At 36.8% G+C, this 22399-nt stretch overlaps 2 protein-coding genes across 4 annotated transcripts; one reads left to right on the plus strand and one right to left on the minus strand.

The window, feature by feature from the left end:
• Positions 1-17: 17 nt before the first annotated feature.
• On the minus strand, positions 18-16169 carry LOC127446805 (SPRY domain-containing protein 7). Of its 2 annotated transcripts, none has more exons than XM_051708043.1 (5): positions 16027-16169; positions 11447-11563; positions 2163-2329; positions 1929-2031; positions 18-1248 (listed from the first exon to the last, which is right to left on the minus strand). In XM_051708043.1, exons 1-5 carry the CDS (start codon positions 16073-16075, stop codon positions 1151-1153), a joined length of 534 nt encoding a protein of 177 aa, XP_051564003.1. In that variant the 5' UTR covers positions 16076-16169; the 3' UTR covers positions 18-1150. The 2 variants fall into 2 exon arrangements, with proteins under 2 accessions (XP_051564003.1, XP_051564002.1); XM_051708042.1 differs by lacking the exon at positions 16027-16169 and adding an exon at positions 11929-12086.
• On the plus strand, positions 11536-21813 carry LOC127446801 (tripartite motif-containing 13). Of its 2 annotated transcripts, XM_051708038.1 has the most exons (3): positions 11536-11620; positions 16100-17341; positions 21491-21813. In XM_051708038.1, exons 1-2 carry the CDS (start codon positions 11591-11593, stop codon positions 17318-17320), a joined length of 1251 nt encoding a protein of 416 aa, XP_051563998.1. In that variant the 5' UTR covers positions 11536-11590; the 3' UTR covers positions 17321-17341; positions 21491-21813. The 2 variants fall into 2 exon arrangements, with proteins under 2 accessions (XP_051563998.1, XP_051563996.1); XM_051708036.1 differs by lacking the exon at positions 21491-21813 and having other exon boundaries at positions 16100-19190.
• Positions 21814-22399: the final 586 nt, after the last annotated feature.

Here is a 22399-nt window from a genome sequence, read left to right on the forward strand (position 1 = left end):
TCTCACTGACACAGGTCTTTGATGCAGATACAGAATACTGAAGTTTATTAAATACAGCACTTGTGGAATGTTCTGTAAAACAGTGTACAGACAGAATTCAAGCTTTTGTAGGGGACAAAAAGACAAGTCCTTTTCAGAGCACCTTTTCAAAAAAAAAAAAAAAAAAGACTGAATAGTTAAAGAATAGCTGTTACATCTACTACTGGTCAAACTATTATGGAGCAAAACATTTTTCAAACAATAAAATATCAATGCAAAATGTAGATCATGACTAACCTTTAGTTCAACACGGATGAAGGGTTTTGGTAAGATATGAGCCCGAGTGGTACGTTCTATACCTTTTAAGATTGACCATGTTTAACAGAATAAAAAAGGGATTTTCACAAGAAATTAGAATGGCCCAACAAGCTCTAATCTGTAGTGTAAAATATTACCCACCTCAGTTCATGTCTTGGTGGGTATTTAAAACTCTGTAGCCTGTCCAGCTTAAGTCACTTAGTTATTATTATGTGCAACAGACAAGATCACCAAGGTAGAGAAAAAAATACAATTTGGAAAATACTGTAAACTGCTATTGTAGGTAACACTTTATCAGCAGGAAAAGGGAATGATGAAACACATGCCAAGTTCAGGTAAAAGGCAATGACAGTAACAAACTCAGCAGAAATCACTGCAATAGACCAGTTTCTGATCATATATTTTAACAGGAGGTTTGGTTTCTGCAAATACAACCTTTCATTCAAGAGAGTTGATATGTGCGTAAAGATAGAAAGTCAACGATAAATCAACAACAATAATTAAAATCAAGTAAAGATCAACAAAATAACAAATCTGATCAACTGCTGATCACTGTACACTGACATTAAATAAAAAGATAAGCTCAGTTTATCAATACACATCTTTATCACCCATTACAGAAAGTAGATATAAATAAGTGTCTTCGGTCCTTATGTGAAGTGTTATCTTGATTAGAGATTCTCTGTGTCACTTGTGCATACACGCACACACACAGAAAAAAAGCCTGGTTTGTCTTCCATAGACAAGAGCAGCATTAGTAACAGCAAAGGCAAAATCAACATTGAAAGAGATGTGCAGCAACACACCAGTCCACTTTACTCTGCGTGTATGCACACATACTGTAGGTGAATATTCAAAAGATCTGCTGTTCAAACAGAATCTTTTCAAAGCCTTCAGGAGGAGTATGGTAGAAATCAGTGAACTGGCAGTCTACGATGGCACTGTCATCCACTGAAAGAGAGGGGGAGAAAATTAGAGACCTAGAGGTTTGTATGAACTAAAATATGAAAGGAATCTACATCATTAAAAATAACAACATATTGTAAATTTCAGAACGGGACACTTACTCCCCAGTCCAAAAAGACTATAAGAAGTAAGCCTAACAACTTATATGTGATTGTATTATCCACAGTTTTCCCGACTAACCACTGGGCACCGCCATGAAGATTCTAATTGCCGCTGGACTGTTTTCTGGTTCCAGTCTCCATAAGAAACTACCAATATGTGCATTCCAGAAGGAGAACAACAACAATTTTAAGTGTTAGAGTTAACATGAGTTCAAGCTGAACTTGTGCAGTTGTTGGCTATCATAACAACTCACAGTAGTTTATTAATTAACATAACTAACCTTGATTCAGAGCTTCATGCCATCCAACAACTCCTTAAACTTTGACGAGTGAGGCAATGTCAAACAACGTCATTGCAACTCTCTTAAGTATCAGAACTACGGAGCTACGTGCTTTTTAATTAAATAATTTTTTTTAATGTAATATGCTAAACATTTAATTATCCACGCTGACACGAGAGAAAACACTGGAGACCGGAAAACAAAAACAGGCATGTGTCAAGAATTGTGCAACATTTCCATGTTCAGGAAAAAGGTGGATATGAACAATGTAACTGTGACTCACCATAAACTACAGGGAACACTGTCCCTCGAATACCTGAGGCTGGACAGTGCATGTTCTTTCCATTCAAGTACAGGTTCATTTCCACATGGTCATATGTCAGGCCCTGAAAAAAAGAGACCGCAAGCAATTTGTCTTACACAGTATTTATATAGCAATATTCCACAGTATAGGTATTGATGGCCCAATAGCTTGCCCTCAAATGTAACCAAGACACAAACAGAAGAACTAACATACCACTACATCCCCCTCCTGAGGCAGACTGTTTGCAGGTAATCGGTTCTTCTCCTCATTGTTGTGGTATATGGAGCCATCGTTTCTTAGCACCAAGCTGTGACTATCTCGACCCAGTGGCACCTGGTTCAGATTCACCTTCTGAGTAGCCACACCAATCCCCCATACACCTGCATCACAAACACCCACACAACTTTATGAGACAGTAGAAATGTTTGGACATAACTAGTTACTGTTTATCAGAAGAATCATAATCAGCTTTATTTAAGGAATTTATCTTGGTGACAGGAGCTTCCTGTGCACAACAATACAATACAGCAACAAGACAGAGATAATAATAATAAATAAAAACATTTAAAAAATAGAAATAGAATAAAAATAAAAATTGGATAGAAAATAAAGTATATATAGAATGCACAATAAGACAAAATATATGTGTGTGTGTGTGTATGTATGTATGTATGTATATATATAATATATATATATATATATATCTCTACGTAGTGCAAATACAAATCTGTTATATACAGTGCAAGGGAATGTAATGGCAGAAGAGGTAGGATGTGTTGGATAAATATAAAAAGACTAAACTGTGAATTGCACATAATTATTGCTCAATGGGGCAGTTTTAACTGTTCATGAGATGGATAGCCTGAGGGGAAAAAACTGTTCCTGTGCCTGACGGTTCTGGTGCTCAGAGCTCTGTAGCGTCGGCCAGAAGGCAACAGCTCAAAAATGTAGTGGGCAGGGTGAGTGTGGTCCAGTGTGATTTTTCCAGCCTTTTTCCTCACTCTGGAAGTGTATAGTTCTTGAAGGGCGGGCAGGGAGCAACCAATAATCCTCTCAGCAGTCCAAACTGTCCTTTATATTCTTCTGATATTTCGTAGCTGCACCAAAAAAGACAGTTACTGAAGTGCAGAGGACAGACTCAGTGACTGCTGAGTAGAACTGTATCAGCAGCACCTGTGGCAGGTTGAACTTCCTCAACTGGCAAAGGAAGTACAACCTCTGCTTGGTCTTTTTCACAATGGAGTCAATGTAGGTCTCCCACTTCATGTCCTGTGAGATGGTAGTGCCCAGGAACCTGAATGACTCCACTGCTGCCACAGTGCTGTTTAGAATGGTGAGGGGGGACAGTGTTAGGGTGTTCCTCCTAAAGTCTACAATCATCTCCACTGTTTTGAGTGTGTTCAGCTCCATGTTGTTTTGACTGCATCAGACAGCCAGCTGTTCAACCTCCCTTCTGTATAGAGACTCATCATCATCTTGGACGAGCCCGATTACTGTGGTGTCATCTGCAAACTTCAGGAGCTTGACAGGTGGGTCCTTGGGAGCACACATCCCTGGGGGGCACCAGTGCTGATTGTACAGGTGCTGGAAGTGAGTTTCCCCTGTCTCTCAAGCTGCTGCCTGTCCATCAGAAAGCTGGTAATCCACTGACAGATAGATGTGGGAACAGAGAGTTGATGTAATTTAGTCTGGAGAATAGCTGGAATGATGGTGTTGAAAGCGAATCGAAGTCCACAAAAAGGATCCTTGCATATGTCCCTGGTCTGTCCAGATGTTGCAGGATATGATGCAATCCCATGTTGACTGCATCCTCCACAGACCTGTTTGCTCAATAGGCAAATTGAAGGGGGTCTAGAAGGGGTTCAGTGATGTCCTTCAGGTGGGCCAACACCAGTCTCTCAAATGATTTCATGACCAAAGACGTCAGGGCGACGGGTCTGTAGTCATTAAATCCTGTGATTTGGGGTTTCTCTGGGGACAGGAATGATGATTGAGTGTTTGAAGCAGCATGGGACTTCACACTGCTCCAGTGATTTTGAAGATCAGTGTGAAGATGGGGGCCAGCTGGTTAGCATAGGATCTAAGACAAGCGGGTGAAACGCCGTCTGTTTATTTGTCAAATACAATATATAATTCAGCCACAATGCAGAACAAACACACACAGAAATGAAGGGGTGAGACTATTAAACATGCAGAGTGCAAAACACACACACAAATGAACTGGTGACACTATAATTGCACAGAGCAATTTTTTTTTTTGTCAAATTTTGTCAAATAAACTCTATAAATCAGCTACAATGCAGAACACACAAACACATAAATGATGGGGTAAGACCAAAACACCCACAATGTAGCACGCACACACACACACACACACAAAAAATGGGTGAGGCTAAAGGCCGATTTATACTTCTGTGTTGAACCTATAGCCTGGCACACACCTCTTCAAAAATGTAACTGCGCATCGATGGAGACCCCAACAGCTGTGATTGGTGCACTTTGTAACCAGAGACTGCCTCCCAGGATGATAACAAGGATACCTGAGGTAGTATTGCATTTTACCTAGATTATTTTAATATTTATGCATCACATCACATTTTATTTGGACTCGGGACCATTAAAGCAATTGTCTCAATCAGGAGCATCTGCTGTTTCATGAAGTTACAAGCGAAACGCAACAAAAGATATCTATTTACAGCTTATAAACTCTAAAAGCTTTTTTTCTCAGGGCTTTTACTTGATATTTATTTGATATGTGAGTGAAATAATATGTGTTGTATTCTACTTGCAAACTTTCTGATTTGCAAGATGATTTGACTGTATGTTGACAGTATTGTGTGCAGTAAATAATCATATTTCATAAGTTATGGAAATGGAACATCTAATTTATCAGCAAATTAAAAAGCACCTGATAAGAGTTGGTTATATTGCCTCTATGCATTGTACAGTCTTAAAAAGACACCTATTTAGTGTTTGCCAAGTGAGGTATAGTTATTCACTAATCTGACGATTTATTTTTTAGCACGGAACGTCACAAAAACGCCAGAATATTTATTTATTGTTATTTAAGCGACTCAAGAGCAAGCATACAGTATTTGTCTCATTTATTTGCTCCCTGCAATACAGGCAAAATGTATAATAAATATTATGTACCTACATTTCAACGTTCACATACTTTGGACTCGTTTTTAATGCTACAATAATTTAAGAAATACTTTTTAATCCATGAATTACATTGCTTTTGTTAATTTATGAATGTATAATTAGCATTTTGGCTGTGTAGTCGCAGAACGATGGCAGACACAAACGCAGAACTATAAATGCAAACCAACACTTTGGCCACTACACGGAGCTGTAGGTTTAACGCACACAAGTATAAATCACAGACAATGCAGAAGTGCAGAACACCCCCCAAATTCAGACACACACTTACTCACGCACACACATACACAGAGAGAGAGATAGAACAAAGTCTGATTCTTCTGTTTTATAAACTAATTACAGTCCATAGTTGTTCATTTTTGTTTATTACTGTTCATTTTCTTGACATTATTTTTTTTAATTTACTTTGAGTTATTACATTTTGATGTTTGAAATAAATGATTGGTAACAACATTATTATTTGATGTCTTCTCTTTACAACACCAGAGGCCTGTACCATGAAGGCCACTGAACGAACTCAGGGTTTCAGGATTGGTTTCAGGTTGACAAATTCAAACCAGTCCAGTCAGGCTTAATTGGTATCATGATGCAGCTCATCAACTTTCTCTGTCAACTCAGGCTTCGATTCTGACTTTAAGATTAGATTACGGGGGGCCTGGGTAGCATCGGCGAGTATTGAGGCTGACTACCACCCCTGGAGTCGCAAGTTCAAATCCAGGGTGTGCTGAGTGACTCCAGCCAGGTCTCCTAAGCAACCAAATTGGCCTGGTTGCTAGGGAGTGTAGAGTCACATGGGATAACCTCCTCGTGGTCGCGATTAAGTGGTTCTCGCTCTCAGTGGGGCACAAGGTAAGTTGTGTGTGAATCATGGAGAGTAACATGAGCCTCCACATGCTGTGAGTCTCCGCAGTGTCATGCACAGCGAGCCATGTGATAAGATGTGCGGATTGACTGTCTCAGAAGCGGAGACTTTTCCTCTGCCACCCGGATTGAGGCGAGACCTAGTAAGTAGTGGGAATTGGGTATTCCAAAATTGGGGAGAAAAGGGGATAAAAAATTATAATAATAAAAAAAAAAAAAAAGAATATAGCTGCGAGCAGCAATTAACAGGGTTCAAGCAGTTTAAGGCCTTTAAGCACATGCGTAAAAAGGTATTACGTTTTATTTAGCAAGCATGTAACCACCTAGATCATAGTTGGAATAAGACCATTTACAGCCAATACAGGCAATTTACTAAGGAAAAACATGGTTTTTAAAAGTTCATAGCGCCACCTTTGATCCGATCTCCATAAAAGTCTGCATGCTTGTTTAGAATATGTAAACATATGTCGCATGTGCTCAGCTAATTTCGTGAAGTTCTGAGTTTTTGTTTAGGAATTATGGGCTTATTTGTACACTTGACCATGCCCATTTTCTAAATGACACTGTTATAGCTACCAAAGGGTAGAGGGTGTCCGATTTCTTTCAAATTTCTCACAGACCTCTAGGGCCTCTGTTAACCTTGTCTAATAGGTGCTCAAATTTCATTGGCCGATGGCGGCCATGTTTTTTGAGATATGCCAATGTCCTCATAGACTGTCATGGCACCTTGGACAAAGACACTGCATGCCGATTTTCAACTCAATCAGACTAACGGTTGCGTAGTTGGAGCTGTTTTCATGTTTTTTCCTGTTTTAGCACCACCAAGTGGCCAAACTCCGCGTTTTTTTTTTTTTTTTTTTTACTGTGACCTCAGATTGAGCTCATACACGTGTACCAAGTTTGGTGAAAATATTTCATTTCGTTTGGGTGTTATAGCCATTTTAGTAAAAATGGCCCGCCCTTTTCGAACGTTTTGGCACCTCTTAGCGACCCTGAGTAGAAATGTCAACTTTGTTTTGATAATTATTGATAATCAGACTCCAGAGTACATTTCTGCACTGGTTTGCTTCCGATCGGGCGAAAAACCTAGGACTAGTTCGCAAAAGTAGGCTTTATAAAAAATCCAAGATGGCGGAACATTTTTATCATCTGACCAAGTTTCAAGTCTCTAGGCCTTACAGTTCCCTCTGCCTAACCAGTTTATAAAAATCTTAACAATTACAATAAGGTTTCAGCACTAAGCCCTTGAACCCCTAAAAATCTTAATTACAATAGGGTTTCAACACTAAGCGCTTGAACCCCTAATTAGATTAAGCGCTCGTGCACATGAATGAGTGACGTTTGCAACGCACAACCAATCGTGTCAGAGAACTTGATTCACTTCTTGCGAGAGACTCAGTGGGATTTACCTCTCTGCTGAAAGCTGATGATACTGTGCAAAAGACATTGTTTTAAAAATATAAAAAAATTAAATGCATTTAAACTGCTCAAGAGTTCAGCATGAAATCATGAAGAATTAAAACACATGATTTACACAGTACAAGGGAAAACTGTAAAATTATGAAGCAATTAAAGACATTTACAAAACAAGAAGTAAAAGTGGCTGCTACGAGAGCTCAAGAGGATTGCTGCAAACAAAGTCTTAATGTGATTAAAAAAAAAAAAATAACTGGTATAACAATGCGTAAGTGAACTCATATAGGCCCACAAGAAGGACACACAGGCTTATTCATTTTAAAAGCTTAAATTTATTTAAAATATAAAATCTTTTATATTTATTTGAATTGAAAACTTTATCATTCAAAACTATTACAAATAAATATAGGCTACTTTTGATTACAAAATGAATAGAGAGTATAAAGATGAATATTCTCCTAAGTTTTTCCTTTTTCAAAATCTACCAGTTAGTGTATATATAAAGTGTTTTTAGACAATGGAATAAGCTACTTTGTAAATATATATGGGATAATAGGAAACCTTAAAAAGTCTTAAAATTCTTAAGTTGTCAAAAAGGCTTGGGGGACTAGAATTCCCAAATGTAATAAATTATTATAAAGCTGCACAAATTCAACCTAACCAATTGATTTAGATGAATGAAGAATCTAATGTGAAATGGAGGAAGATGGGAATGTATCAAATGGTGGATCCTATTAGTATATCCCTGTTCCTACCCAGACAAAGCAACACATTTAAATCAATAGATAATATTTGTATTAATCGTACTTTTAGAAGTTTAGAAGAAAAATAGTAAAATTAAGAAAGATATTAATTTACAAGTAATTGCTAAAAAGATCCTGATTTCATGCCAAATAGATTAGATGATACATTTAAGTTTTGGGCAGATAGAGGTCTGAAATATATCACCAAATGTTCACTGATAAAGGAATGGATGGATACCTTTTCAAACCTATCAAAAAATATGAGCTTCCAAATTCACTTTATTATTATTATTATTATTTACAGGTAAGAAGATATTTATTAACATAAGTTGAAGTGAAAGAAATAAAAAAGGAAATGCATCCATTAATAAATTATATAATTGATACATACAATACAACTAATCCAATAAAAATGTTAGAAATGTTAAAGAGCGCACTTGAAAGAGATATACAGGACACTCTGAATAAATTATATGTGGGTGGGAGGATGAATTAAAAATAAAAATTAGTAAGCAAGACTGGGAAGAAATATCATGTAATACATTCCATACAGTGTTTGGAGGGAATATGCTTGGAAATTTTGTATAACACCTGTTATTCAAAGTAAATACAATAGCATGGTAAAAGGGGAGAAATTCTGGAGAAAAAATGCTCATTACAGTCAAATTCTATATGAGTTCTCTAAATTGACAACTTAGTGGAATGAAGCGATTCGACAGGTTAATTTAATATTTGACTGCACAATAAAAATACATCCTGAAAACCTTATTTTGGGTAAAATGCCACTGTCCTTAAGAAATAAAACTGAACAAAATATATTTAGGGTATTCAGAATAGCAGCTTTGAAACAGATTTAAAAAAATTGGCTTAAACCAGAACCCCCACAATTTCAAAGATGGAGAGAAACGATTTTGGAAATATACCAAATGGAGAAAATAACATTTAAAATTAATAATAAAAGTCTGGAATGTGAACATAAATGGGATTTGCTTAAAAATAATATAAATTAATTTACGTAGATAGATTGTTTCCTTCAGATTCTTGATTTTTGAACAAAATAAGTTCAAATACGAGGTATGATGTCCTATCTCATTTAATATTTAAAAAAAAAAAGGAGGTGATAACTTTCTTTCCACTTTATTTGAAACAAAATATAACATGTAAGTGAATGAATTAAACATGTTATTTATAGAATATGTTGTGAATGGTTATTCAAAATAACATGTTTTTATTATTTCTCTATTATTTGTCTTTAGTAAAAATAATAAAAAGCATAAAAAAGGCTACTATTGATTAATTAAAAAGTGAGCACTTGGAATACTGTATGCAAAAAGAATGGTATGCAATAATAAGATGTATTTGTTCTTTTTATAAAAGATGTATTTTGTGCACTGCTTATATTGCTTATATTATTATAACTTCAAGTAAAATACTGAATGTTCATCTTGAGTCCATGAAATCTTGAGCTTTTAATATTTTAAAAACGATTATTTTTTGCAGGTACCACATTAATCCATCTTACTGGCTGTTTTATAGATTGCCTAATATAGTATGTTTATATTTTCAAAGATAGCTTTTGCTATGGCTAAAGACGGTAAATGAAAAGCAATTACATTTTAAATAAAATACAACACACTGTCTGCTGAAAATCTACATTTAGATTCTCAAATAAATAATTTATCGTGAAGAGTTGATTTTGTGGACTTCTAAGATTTATTTGTAAAGTGTGCTTTAAGAGACACGGGGGAGTGACTTGATTGCATCAGAGATGTAATTTTACTCACAGCTGATTGGTTCAGCATCTGTTAGCGATCTGTAATCCAGAACAAAACCTGCTATGGAGCAGGTTTGGCATGTAGCATAAGTTACTATGGAGATGAACACCGCTAAAAGCCGACCAACTTTCATGGTACCTAAAACCTGGGGTTGAGGCAAACTAATCTAAAACTTACCTGGATAGGCACCGAAACCGGCTTCATGGTACAGGCCTCAGGTCAGGTTTGATTGTACGCATAATGTGACATTTTTCAAAAACTGACACTTCAAAACAGTAAAAAAAAAAAAAATAAATTAAAATAAAATAAATAAATAAAAAGTTAACTAAAACAAATGCTAAACTTTGACAAATACAAGTTTGATAATGTCTAAATATACACTGCCGGTCAAAAGTTTTGAAACACTTGACTGAAATGTTTCTCATGATCTTAAAAATCTTTTGATCTGAAGGTGTATGCTTAAATGTTTGAAATTAGTTTTGTAGACAAAAATATAATTGTGCCACCATATTAATTTATTTCATTATAAAACTAAAATGTAATAATAAAAAAAAAAAGTAAAGAAAAGCAGCCAATAAGTGCCCAACATAGATGGGAACTCCTTTAATACTGTTTAAAAAGCATCCCAGGGTGATACCTCAAGAAGTTGGTTGAGAAAATGTCAAGAGTACATGTCTGCAAATTCTAGGTAAAGGGTGACTACTTTGAAGATGCTAAAATATAACACAGTTTTGATTTATTTTGGATTTTGTTTAGTCACAACATAATTCCCATAGTTCCATTTATTTTAATCCATAGTTTTGATGACTTTACTATTATTCTAAAATGTGAAGAAAAAAAAATTATAATAAAGAATGAGTAAGTGTTTCAAAAATTTTGACTGGTAGTGTGTATACAAATGCATAACTTGTGATCAAATTTAGAATAACTACAAAGTAGGTTGCTGCATAGCACACTGCTGCCATCTACTGGCTATTATTGTCATAATATGATTTTCAAGTCATGCTATTTTTCTTTTTTTTACCAGATGGCAGCAATCTGCCCCAACATGACACATTCTCATATGTTCTTAATGTTTCAAATGACAGAAGTGTAGGTTTTTACTGTAGTGAAGTTATATATTTGCATATGCAAATGAATGGTGAAATTGATAAATGTATATGTAAATAAGATCTAAAAAACATAAAATCCCAAAAGAAGTGCATAATTGTATTGTTTTTACTTCAGGGAAGAAGAAATGTCATCAAAATGTACACCAGTAACGGTAAAAAAAAAAAAAACTTTTAAAAATGACTGCGAACAGTAAAGCAGTCCTTCTTTAACAGAATAGGAGGGTTTAAACCCCTCTTTAGTTTTCAAAAATATTATATTACATTGTGATAAAACACAATCCAAGTCATAACATTTGTCTTCCTCAAAAATTAAATGTTTTTACTTCATCAATCCATGTGGAATGGAACAAGCATCTTTTTCTTTAACGATAGATAGATGTACTATTTAATGTAACAACTAAAACATGCATTATAACAACTTCACTCACCCGTGGACTGGATTTTGAACTCAAAGTAGCTCTTGTTCTGGTGTAGAGGGGCGTTGGCGAGACAGGCTCCAGTTCCACAGATCCGCCTCCCACTTTTCACTATGACCACATCCGTCCCTGGAAAAAAAGGCCCAGCTAACTCTCATGACCACACTGCCACAGCACAGCCACAAGGTATGTATTTCACAAAATGCTGTCAGTAATATCGGCTGAAATGAAAGTCATTCCCTGGATTCGTTAAAATTACATAAAATCAGGTCGGAAATGTCAGCTATAAACTAGCAACAAGCATCTGATGGCTTGCATGCTTGTCACGACTGATTAGAGATTATAACGAACTAATGCAAATGTATTTATTTATTGTAATGAGAAACTTATGTATTAGTTATTTTGTGTTCTACCCGTTGGTTTTGGATGTCGCGTCATCAACTAGGTTCACACGTCTTTTCGTTTAAAATAAAATGGGTCTGAATGGCTCTTACCCATTTGATGCGTGTCTAGCTGTACGGTGGGCATTTCTTTGAGAGGAGCATGACCCGGTCCGCCATCCCCGCAGCAGCCCAAACAACACGTAAACATTGCAGCCATTCTAGCGTTGAGATCACCGGAAGTGCAGTTGCACACGTCAAACTGAGAAGTGCACAAACGAATCCCATGGAAAATCATTAGGCGGTTGTAACTGTTTTCCACGAGACGCCTGAAGGGGCGCACTCCTTCATATGGGACCACATTCAAATCTCAAGACGTTTTTGTGTCGTTTTGAAAGCATATGTACACTAGAAAAAAAAAAATTATAATATATATATATATATACACACACACACACTACCGGTCAAAAATTTTGAAACACTTATTCTTTATTATATTTTTTTTTCTTCACATTTTAGAATAATAGTAAAGTCATCAAAACTATGGAATAACATAAATGGGACTATGGGAATTATGTTGTGACTAAACAAAATCCAAAATAAATCAAAACTGTGTTATATTTTAGCATCTTCAAAGTAGTCACCCTTTGCCTAGAATTTGCAGACATGTGCTCTTGACATTTTCTCAACCAACTTCTTAAGGTATCACCCTGGGATGCTTTTTAAACAGTATTGAAGGAGTTCCCATCTATGTTGGGCACTTATTGGCTGCTTTTCTTTATTATTTGGTCCAAGTCATCAATTTCAAAAACTTTTTTTTTTTTTAAATAACATTTTTGTTTTATAATGAAATAAATTAATATGGTGGCACAATTATATTTTTGTCTACAAAACTAATTTCAAACATTTAAGCATACGCCTTCAGATCAAAAGATTTTTAAGATCATGAGAAACATTTCAGTCAAGTGTTTCAAAACATTTGACCAGTAGTGTGTATATATATATATATATATATATATATATATATATATATATATATATATATATATATATTTAAATATATCAATTACATGGATTTGCACATGAAAAATCAAAAATCAAATCACTTTTATTGTCACACAACCATGTACACAAGTGTAATAGTGTGTGAAATATTTGGGTGCAGTTCCGAGCAACATAGCAGTCGTGTTGAGGCTACTGATTGAAACAAGCCTCTGCAATCGCCATAGAATTATTAAAAAAATAAAATAAAACAAATTCTAATCCAGCAATCACATACTACTGTGATTAGTCTATCTTGATCAACGCAGAGAAAAGTTTCAGGAACCACGTGATAACACCCTTTCTGTGAGTCTGAATTATTGTTTTTTTTTTTTTTTTTTTTACACCCGAATATTAACTCGAAAATTCTTGTTTAAGCCCTTAAAGGGACAGTTCACCCAAAAATTACAGTTCTCTCATCATTTACTCACACTTATGCCATCCCAGATGTGTATGAATTTCTTTCTTCTGCTGAACACAAACAAAGATTTTAGAAGAATATCTCAGCTCTGTAGGTCCATACGATGCAAGTGAATTGGTACCAAAATTTTGAAGCTGTTGAACTTGGTGTAGTCTTCTCCGGCCTCCACTGGTTTATCTGACAGTTAACAAAGGAAGACAGCAGCCAGAACACCATAATGACCACCGACTGATATTTAAAATCCAAGTGAACTACACCATTCTTCTAACTTCCATTCAGGAACAAGGCATTCTAGGCATATGGCTTTCTTTCTTCTGCTGAACACCAATGAAGATTTTTAGAAGAATATTTTAGCTCTGTTGGTCCTTTCAATGCTAGTGAATGGTGACCAGAAATCTGAAGCTCCAAAAAAGCACATAAAGGCAGCATTAAAAGTAATCCATATGACTCCAGTGGTTAAATCCATGTCTTCAGGAGCAATATGATAGGTGTGGGTGAAAAACAGATCAATATTTAAGTCCTGCTTTACTATAAACCTCCACTTTTACTTTCACATTCTTCTTCTTTTGTTTTTGGCAGTTTGCATTATTCATGCATATCGCCACCTACTGGGAAGGGAGGAGAATTTATAGTAAGAAATTACTTAAATATTGATCTGTTGGCATTTCCCAAACGGCATTTTTGCATCCTTGAAGTGCACTTCAGGAAGGGGACACCACTCGAAGGGTCGTTCCAAACAAAAGTAAGAAAGTAATTAATTTTTTCACAAAGGGCCCTTTCACAAGACTTTAAGTGAAGGCTACATTTAAACTGTAATGCCATGCTCCCTTCAGATTGCCCATATCAAGAGCTCTGTTTTCATGGTGAGTAGGGCATAGGGATGATCACTTTCGATTGGAATTCGCACCTTTCATTTCTCATCCACACCTGTCGCTTCGGAAGATATGGATTTAACCACTGGAGTCTTATGGATTCCTTTTATGCAGCCTTTATGTGCATTTTGGACATTTTGTGCAACTGAGATATTCTTCTAAAAAACTTTGTGTTCTGAAGAAAGAAAGTCATACACATCTGTGATGGCATGAGGATGAGTAAATTATGAGAGAATTTTCATTTTTGGGTGAACTATCCCTTTAATGTATCTGACTAATCAGGTCCCCCAATTTCATGCTAACTGCCATTCCCCCTAATAAAGAGTTAGACAATACTTTATTTATATGACTAGTAATCCATGTGATTAGTAATATTACATTCATAAGGAGAAGTGGCCCCAATTTAATTCAAACTAAATCCTAAAATATTTGCTATGGATTACAGCTTTTGTTATCTTCACAGAAAAAGAGAACATCCGTGTTATTGGCCTAGTTTTGGATAAATTATCTTTTATTTACATATATGTACGTATATTTTTGTGTCTTATATGAATTGAATGAATAAAAAATGGTCATTATTCCTTTGACAACCCCACGGTTTGCTCATGGTTCCCTCTACTGGCCAATTACGTCACTGCATGCGCTTTTATCCCTGATTCGACCAATGAGCGAAGCGCCTCGGACGCCGCTCTCTTCCTGATGGCATGGAAACAGGGGAAGAAAAATCGAGGTCAAAATATTTTGACACGTGACTCAGTAGCGATTGGTTATCGATGCGTCAAGGCCCTGACACATGGCACGGGCAGATGCCCCCAAAGTGGCGTGATGAAGGATCATCGTTGTGGAAGAAACTGTACTGATCAATGTTTATAGATTGACATTTGAAGAATACATGCTTTAAGGATGTCTGTGTCAGTCTGCAGGACAGGTTCCCATAAATTATGTTTAGTATTTATTTATTTAACGCAACTGTTGACGTAATCTGTAGAGAAACGCTGATCTGTGAGAGTTCTCCCCTCGGCAACCCCATCAGAGTATTAAGGGATCATCTGCATTTCTGTGGCACTGCACAAAACGTGTATGTACCGTGCCACACGGAGTGTATGCTCAATTCGGCTCTGAAATATATTACTTTGGATGCATTGTTAAAAAAAGTCTTTGAGTGTATTCGTTTTAAATTCTTAGACATAGTGACTTGACCTGAACTAGTTAAAATTTCCCAATTGGCAAGGACGAAGTCTGCTCAGCAACAAGAGCCACGATTGCGTTGCACACTGCCTAAGCAGCTAGTGTGATTCTGCTCCAATTGCTGATGCTTTCCGCCTGCAAAATCTGCCACAACCGTTGCAACACCTTGACAACCGGACCCAGGCATACCGGCAAACTTAAAAAATTTTGATAACTCGACAGCGCATTTTTTCTTTTTTCTTTTTTTTTCTTAAATTCTTACGCTGGCAATTAAAAATGAAGTACTGCTGCACTCTGGAGTCTTCATCATCAGGCAATCTGAACTACTATATTTAGTTGAAGAGAGCTGCATCGTGTCGTGCCTCTCCATAGAATCGCTTGCACTCGCACTGGGAAATATATATATATATAATTTATGTATCTTTTACGCAGATTATAATGATTCTTGAAAAACCGTTTGCAACGCGTCAAGAAACTCTAACTTAGAAACCAATCTACTATAATGATGCGATTTTTCCTGGCAATTCGTTTTTATCATTTAGATATCAGAGCAAAAGACAATTTTTCGATGCCAAAAAAAGTTAAATAGCATGCATGCTCGCGTAATGCAGATGACGCCCAAAATGACATTGGACATCACAGTGCTCTAGACTACACAATCGGTGTGGGATGCACGAAAAAGATGCTTGCCTTGTGATGGGAGTTGTATTGACCTGTCATGTCTCCAACAAACTTTCATGTTGATTTCTTTTTTCCTCTTTAGGACACGATGGAGCTCTTGGAGGAGGACCTCACATGCCCGATATGCTGTTGTCTCTTCGAGGACCCGCGCGTTCTTCCGTGCTCACACAGCTTCTGCAAGAAGTGTCTCGAGGGCATCCTGGACGGTAACCGGAGTCCTGTTTGGAGACCACCGTTCAAATGTCCGACCTGTCGAAAGGAGACGGTGCACAACGGCATCGCGAGCCTGCAGGTTAATTACTCCCTGCGTGGCATCGTGGAGAAGTACAACAGGATTCGAGTGCTACCGAGGATGTCTCTCTGTCGAGCTCACAGTGGACAACCGCTCAACATCTTCTGCGCCACGGATCTGAAACTCATCTGTGGCTTTTGCGCCACGACAGGTGATCATAAAGGACACAAGTTTTGCGCGCTGGAAGAGGCGTACGAACGCGAGAAAGCTGCGTTTGAGGAGTTGTTTCGAGTCGTGGAAGGCTGGAGGGGTGCGGAGGTGCATTCGTGCTTGGAATCGTTGGAGAGCGCGAAGAAGAAATCGCTGGAGAGGGTCTCTCGGGACGCGGATCGAGTTTCAGAATACTTTGACAAACTCCTGCGCGCGTTGGAGCACAAACGGAGCGAAATCCTCTCTGATTTCGAGACTCTGAAGCTCGCGGTCATGCAGACCTTTGACCCCGAGATCAACCAGCTGCGCTCAGCGCTGGAGGAACAGCGGCGCGCTCTCAACGTCGCCGAATCCTTCCGTTCTCTCTCCGATCCGCTAACTTTCCTGCAACAGATGCAGGACTTCAGAGAAAATCTGCGCGTCCTTCGGGGAACGCCACTGCCGTCACGGACAGACGTGGACGTGGATCTACTTGGCTTGCAGAGCTTCGATGTGAAGGAATGGGACCGGTTCCGTCTCGGAGAGGTGGACAAACTGTGCGCCCCCTACGAGAGCAACGCTTACCTGGCACCGACGCCCCCCGCTGCGCCACGCTTCTCCCGTATGATGTGGAGAGTTATTCTAGTTGTATGTGCGTGTCTCCCTGCGCTGAACTTTCTCCCTTCAGACTGTCTTTCTCTGAGCTTCCACGAGAAGGTGATAGCACTCGGTGGTGGCTTTTCTCTGCCCGGTCCAGGAGAAATTCTGCGCTGGCTCGGGATCTGCTGGAAAGAAGCGGCAGCACTCTGCACACTTCTAACCGAGCTTTGCCGGAACTGTATCTTGGAAATGATAAACACCACATCAGATTTCATCAGCTGATTCTAGAACTCCATCCATTAGGTACTTTTTTAAGTACTACAGTATGTGAACCTACTGTAAATACCGCAGATTTGTACCATTGGGAAATGTTCTTTTTTGTTTCTATTTTGTTGTTGTTGAATATGTGCCAATAATAGCCATTTCATATAGTGTACCCTCCGCATTTGTGTGCAGAAACGTGCCACAGAGGTGTGATGTGTGCTATTAAACTACACTGGCTTTGTCTGTTGATTTCAGTAAATGGAAAAACAATGGGTTAACATCTCCAAATCCTAAAATTAATAAAATGCCTTTTTTTTTTTACTGAGCAAACTGATCCCTTTCACTGTTGATTACATTATTCTTATTGTACCTGCCGTTTTGGAAACACCAGCAAAGTTTTCTAAAAGACAAATAAGACGTTTAAGATGCGAGGAACACTGATTCCGATTATGCAATGGCATCTTAAGTCAAGGTTAAACGTTACATATCTGAATTTCAGTTGTAATTTATTCAAAAAGTATACGAACTTTCATCGTGCTTCTTTTAACAAAGAAATGTTGTAATAGCCTCTTGACCCCGAGACATAAAGTCTTAATGTATGTCTTGGTAAAACTACATTGGCTTATGGAATGGATTGGGGGAGGGTAGTTACATTATATGCAATTAATTACTTTAGCAAATTATTCAACCTCATCAACGCTTTTTTTATTTTTTTATTTTATGTTTACCATTTTACCCACATGAGAGCTGCAAGACTGACACGAAGTAGGGACTGATTTGAGTGCAGAGAAAAAACAAATAGGAATCCCAGTTTTTACCCACTGTTTAAATATTGTATTCTCAGAGAGATTCTCCAATGACTCTTGTCTATTATGACCTCATCGCTGCATCCCTGCGCACGTCACTGCACATATATTTAGCCGACTGTTGCCAGGCGAATTGAGGGATGAAAAGTGAAATTGCCTACTTTAACCTACTTTACAAAAGTAAATCTTACATAACTTAGAGTAAATTGAAAAACCGAATTTATTCATATCTATAACATTCTGATGCCTGCAGAATGTAATGCCGAGAAATAGGAAGCTCCCACTGAAATGGCGCCAATATGTGTTATGTAATCCATAATCTTCGATTTAAAAAAACAAACAAATGTAACATTATCTCTCTATAATAATGAGACTGTTTTCACTCTAAAATATATCGATTTTATACCAATAACATAAATGTTATTTTGAAGAAGAAAAGTCAGTGACTTAAACACAGGTGCAATTTCTTTATTTTTAACTCGAAGTATTTCTGTGATTTATTGACCAATGATTCAAGTTGTCTTTCATTTTTGGTTTTGCATTATGTTTCGTCTCTTCATGGAACTGACAGTTGCATGGAACTTCAATCCAGTGTTTTCTCCTTTTCCTAAAAAAGTTTACAATCTCATAATATATGCCACTAAAGAAATGTAGATATCTCTTTATATATAGGCTATCTATTTGCTTCTAGAACTATGCTAAAATCTTTTTGCATTTTTTTAATCAAAATAAATAACATTGCATAGTCGACAACGACTTATTTAAAGCATAAAGGGCTCTCTGTGTGTCCTATTAAAAAGGTGATCATGGGTTTTCTTTTTTGTTTTTCTTTCTTGCAGACACTGAAGAAGAAAAGTCTTTGCACATTATATATTCAGCTCAGCTATAAAAAATAAATAAATAAATAAAAATGATGGTAATGCAAAGTCGCCAGATATATGAGTTAATATTGTTACTATTTAAATTTCAATTTTAAAACCCTTACAGAAGGCATTGCATGATGATAAATGGTGCAGCTAAGCATCAGCACTTAGGTTATAATTGTCAATGTTACAAAACTCTATACAGCTTAAAATTCTTATGTTGTCGGGAAAGAAAAAGACATCAAATATTGTTCTTCCATAACAAATGTTAACCTTTATTAAAATGAAATTTCCCTGCATTTGAGAAAGACAAGGCCGTCCGGACTTTAAGCTTATTTATTATTATTATTATTATTTTTAATTATTTATATAGAATTAAAAGAGCATGACGGTCACCAAATGTATGCACTAAATTCGAGTGCTGGAAGATTATTGAAGTTTTTTTCCTTTGGACTTTTACCTAAACACGTTGACAAGTGATGTTTTCAAATAGGCTAATAAAACTAGTCAAATCACATTAATGACATTAAAAATGAAAAAAAAAAATCCTGTTTACTTAGGCCTGTTTGTGACCGTTTAAAAGACATCCGAAATGTAATATATTTTTTCTTTCAGCCACACACTAACGTGACTTCTTATAAGAGAACATCTTCCCCCAAAGCATACACCATGTCAAAACAGAATGAGGGCGGAAAATGTGATTGTCTAATTCACATTAGTAAATGTAAAAACGCATTAAGCCGAAATAAAACGCATCACTTACAAATTCGTCTTGCACAAGATGCTCATATCAAATAATCTATTAGCTCAAATCATTTCAATAACATCAGTTTAATCCATCAGCATTCAAACTTATTTAAAAAATGTCTTTTCATTTTAGCCTCACAAATTTTTCCATTAACTCTTTCAAATTGGTTTCGCCATAATTGATTTAAAACAGCTCTAACTGTGTAGCCTACTGTTCCACTATCACATTGTGACCATCTTTAATTAATATCTAAAAGTATCATATGACTAAAACGAAGCATCAGATGATTAAATCGACGCGTGTCAAAAGTGGTCGTGTTACAAGTTAAGGACAACAACGGTTTAAGTGATGGCAAATTAAACGCAAAATATAACGTCATTTCTGCATTGCCAAGGATACAAGATGTGATAAACGCAGCTTTCAGACACTGAGACCACAAATGCATTTCTGAGTTCAAAAGGGGCCTTATAAAAGTGTGCTCAAGTTAGATATTTTGACCTCAGTGTTAAACAGTCATTTTATTTTGCAGTAAAAATATTTTAAGCAATAATCAAAATGCAAGTTTCAGAACCGAACTGGTTAGATTTGCACAAGATATAAAGAGCGAACTCAAATCGTGGTGTGGTTTCGCGCTGTGGATTCACTCAACCAAGGATAGGTCGTTTTGATACGCATTTAATACAAATGACACAAAGTATTTCGATGATATCTGAGCTTTGCATTGCGTGATACTGACCATTTCTCTCGTTATTTCATTCCGACATAAATGGCTGGGATTGGATGAAATGTTGTTAGGAAAATGACTGTATATTATTATATATAAAGCACGGCCAATGCTTAAGCAACCTTTTTTTTTTTATTATTTATTGTTGACAAAAAATTACACCACCAAACCGTCAAATACAACTATCGGAATGACTGATACCCACAACAGAAATTCGCCAAGCTGTTGGCGCTTTAAAATATATGGATGTTAATATTAATATTTAATAAGTGGAATACACGTGCAGTTCCGTGACTTTTTATTTTTAGCACGAGCAAATAATTGGAGGCATCTGCCTATGAGTAAGACTAATATTTATATGCAGTCCATTACAACCACCGGAACAACCCTTAAACAAATGGCCTAAAAAATAAGAGATTAAACTCCATTGGAATGAGTTAGAAGTTAAAAATAAGTATGCCACAAGTCACAGGTTTTTTTTTTGTTTGTTTGTTTGTTTTTTTCCTTTCTTTTCTTTTTCCATTTTATTATTTCTTTGCATTGGCAGAAATACATTAAATATTCTTAATTCTGAAATAGGTAATGTAAAACAGAAATACAAATTTAAAAAGAAAAAAAAGAAAGAATTGTACAGTATATATTTACATATTGAGGTCAACAAACAGTAAAATGATAAATAAAAAGCCACTGACACCATCCTCCATTTTCCCAAAGAAAACTAAACACCGTGTCTATCTTTACCTTAGAGCATTCAGTTTGCTCCAGTGAAGCTGAGTGTTGTCCTGACTTCTTTATGTTGGATTGATGATTCAGTCCATGAAGGTATTTCAGTAGCAGTAGCGAGTCAGCCACTACCGGCACCGGCTAGGCCCTGGTAGCTCTGATAAAAAGACGATGTGCATGTGCTGCTTGGTGACTTCTTGCTTCAGCAGCACGAGCAATATTGGAGGCATTGGCCAAGGAGTAACTCCAATATTTACATGCTGCTAAAGCAAGACAACACACGCACATGCATTCACACATACACTTTTTTCCCCTGCTGTGTAGGTCCTAGGAATTGATGCTGCAGCACATCACGGCCTGCATCTCTGTATCACCACAAACCATTCTGTGCTGCTACACCACCACCTAGAGAGGGTCCCTTTCTCTCTCTTGCTCTCAATCACAAACACTCACACCCTCGGCAACATGACCAAGCACTGCCAAAATCCGAACGATTGAATCTTCTCCCCTCTCTCTCTCTTTCCATCTTTTTCTCCCTCAGCAGGGCTTGAGGCATTCCAGGACTCCATCTGAAACACAGAAGAGAGTAGGGTGCTTGAGTGAGAACATACACAGAAGCAGCTGGATGTAATGCTGTCAGTTTGAAGTTAAATACTTAAGTGTTTACTACTGTTTGTCTAAAAAATATATTCAATAATAAAAAATAAAAAAGTGTAGCTTTTACATTTGTGTGGAGGACATGGTACACTTAGTACAAGTGTTTAAATTTAGCAGAATAATGAGCTCACCAATAATGTTGGTGTATGCATGAAAATATAAGTATTATGCCGTGTAACTTTAGGATGCTGCACCAAGTACCAGGTGCTGGACCAAACTAAATCAACACATTTTTAACACTACAGTAAAACTGCACCGACAAGCCAAAACAAATGTTATGGAATGATCCTAAATATTTGTAACTACTATCATTCCCACAAAGTCCTGCACAGTTGTTTTGCCATGTTTAGATTTGATCGTATTTGGGAAAAGACACAGAAAAGGACTGTTTTTTTATATATATATAATTTTAGATTTAATATTACTCATGCTATTACATTCTTCTTCATCCAGGTTTTCTACATGCAGGGCTCAACAGAGATCATTGCAGTAATGCTTCTCAGCACCTTTCCTATATTAAACCAAAACCTGGCTTCTGGCTACTCGTCAAAATACAATATCAAGGAAACATGCAAC

The sequence above is a fragment of the Myxocyprinus asiaticus genome, chromosome 10 (genome assembly GCF_019703515.2).
Source record: "Myxocyprinus asiaticus isolate MX2 ecotype Aquarium Trade chromosome 10, UBuf_Myxa_2, whole genome shotgun sequence".
Lineage (NCBI taxonomy): Eukaryota > Metazoa > Chordata > Actinopteri > Cypriniformes > Catostomidae > Myxocyprinus > Myxocyprinus asiaticus.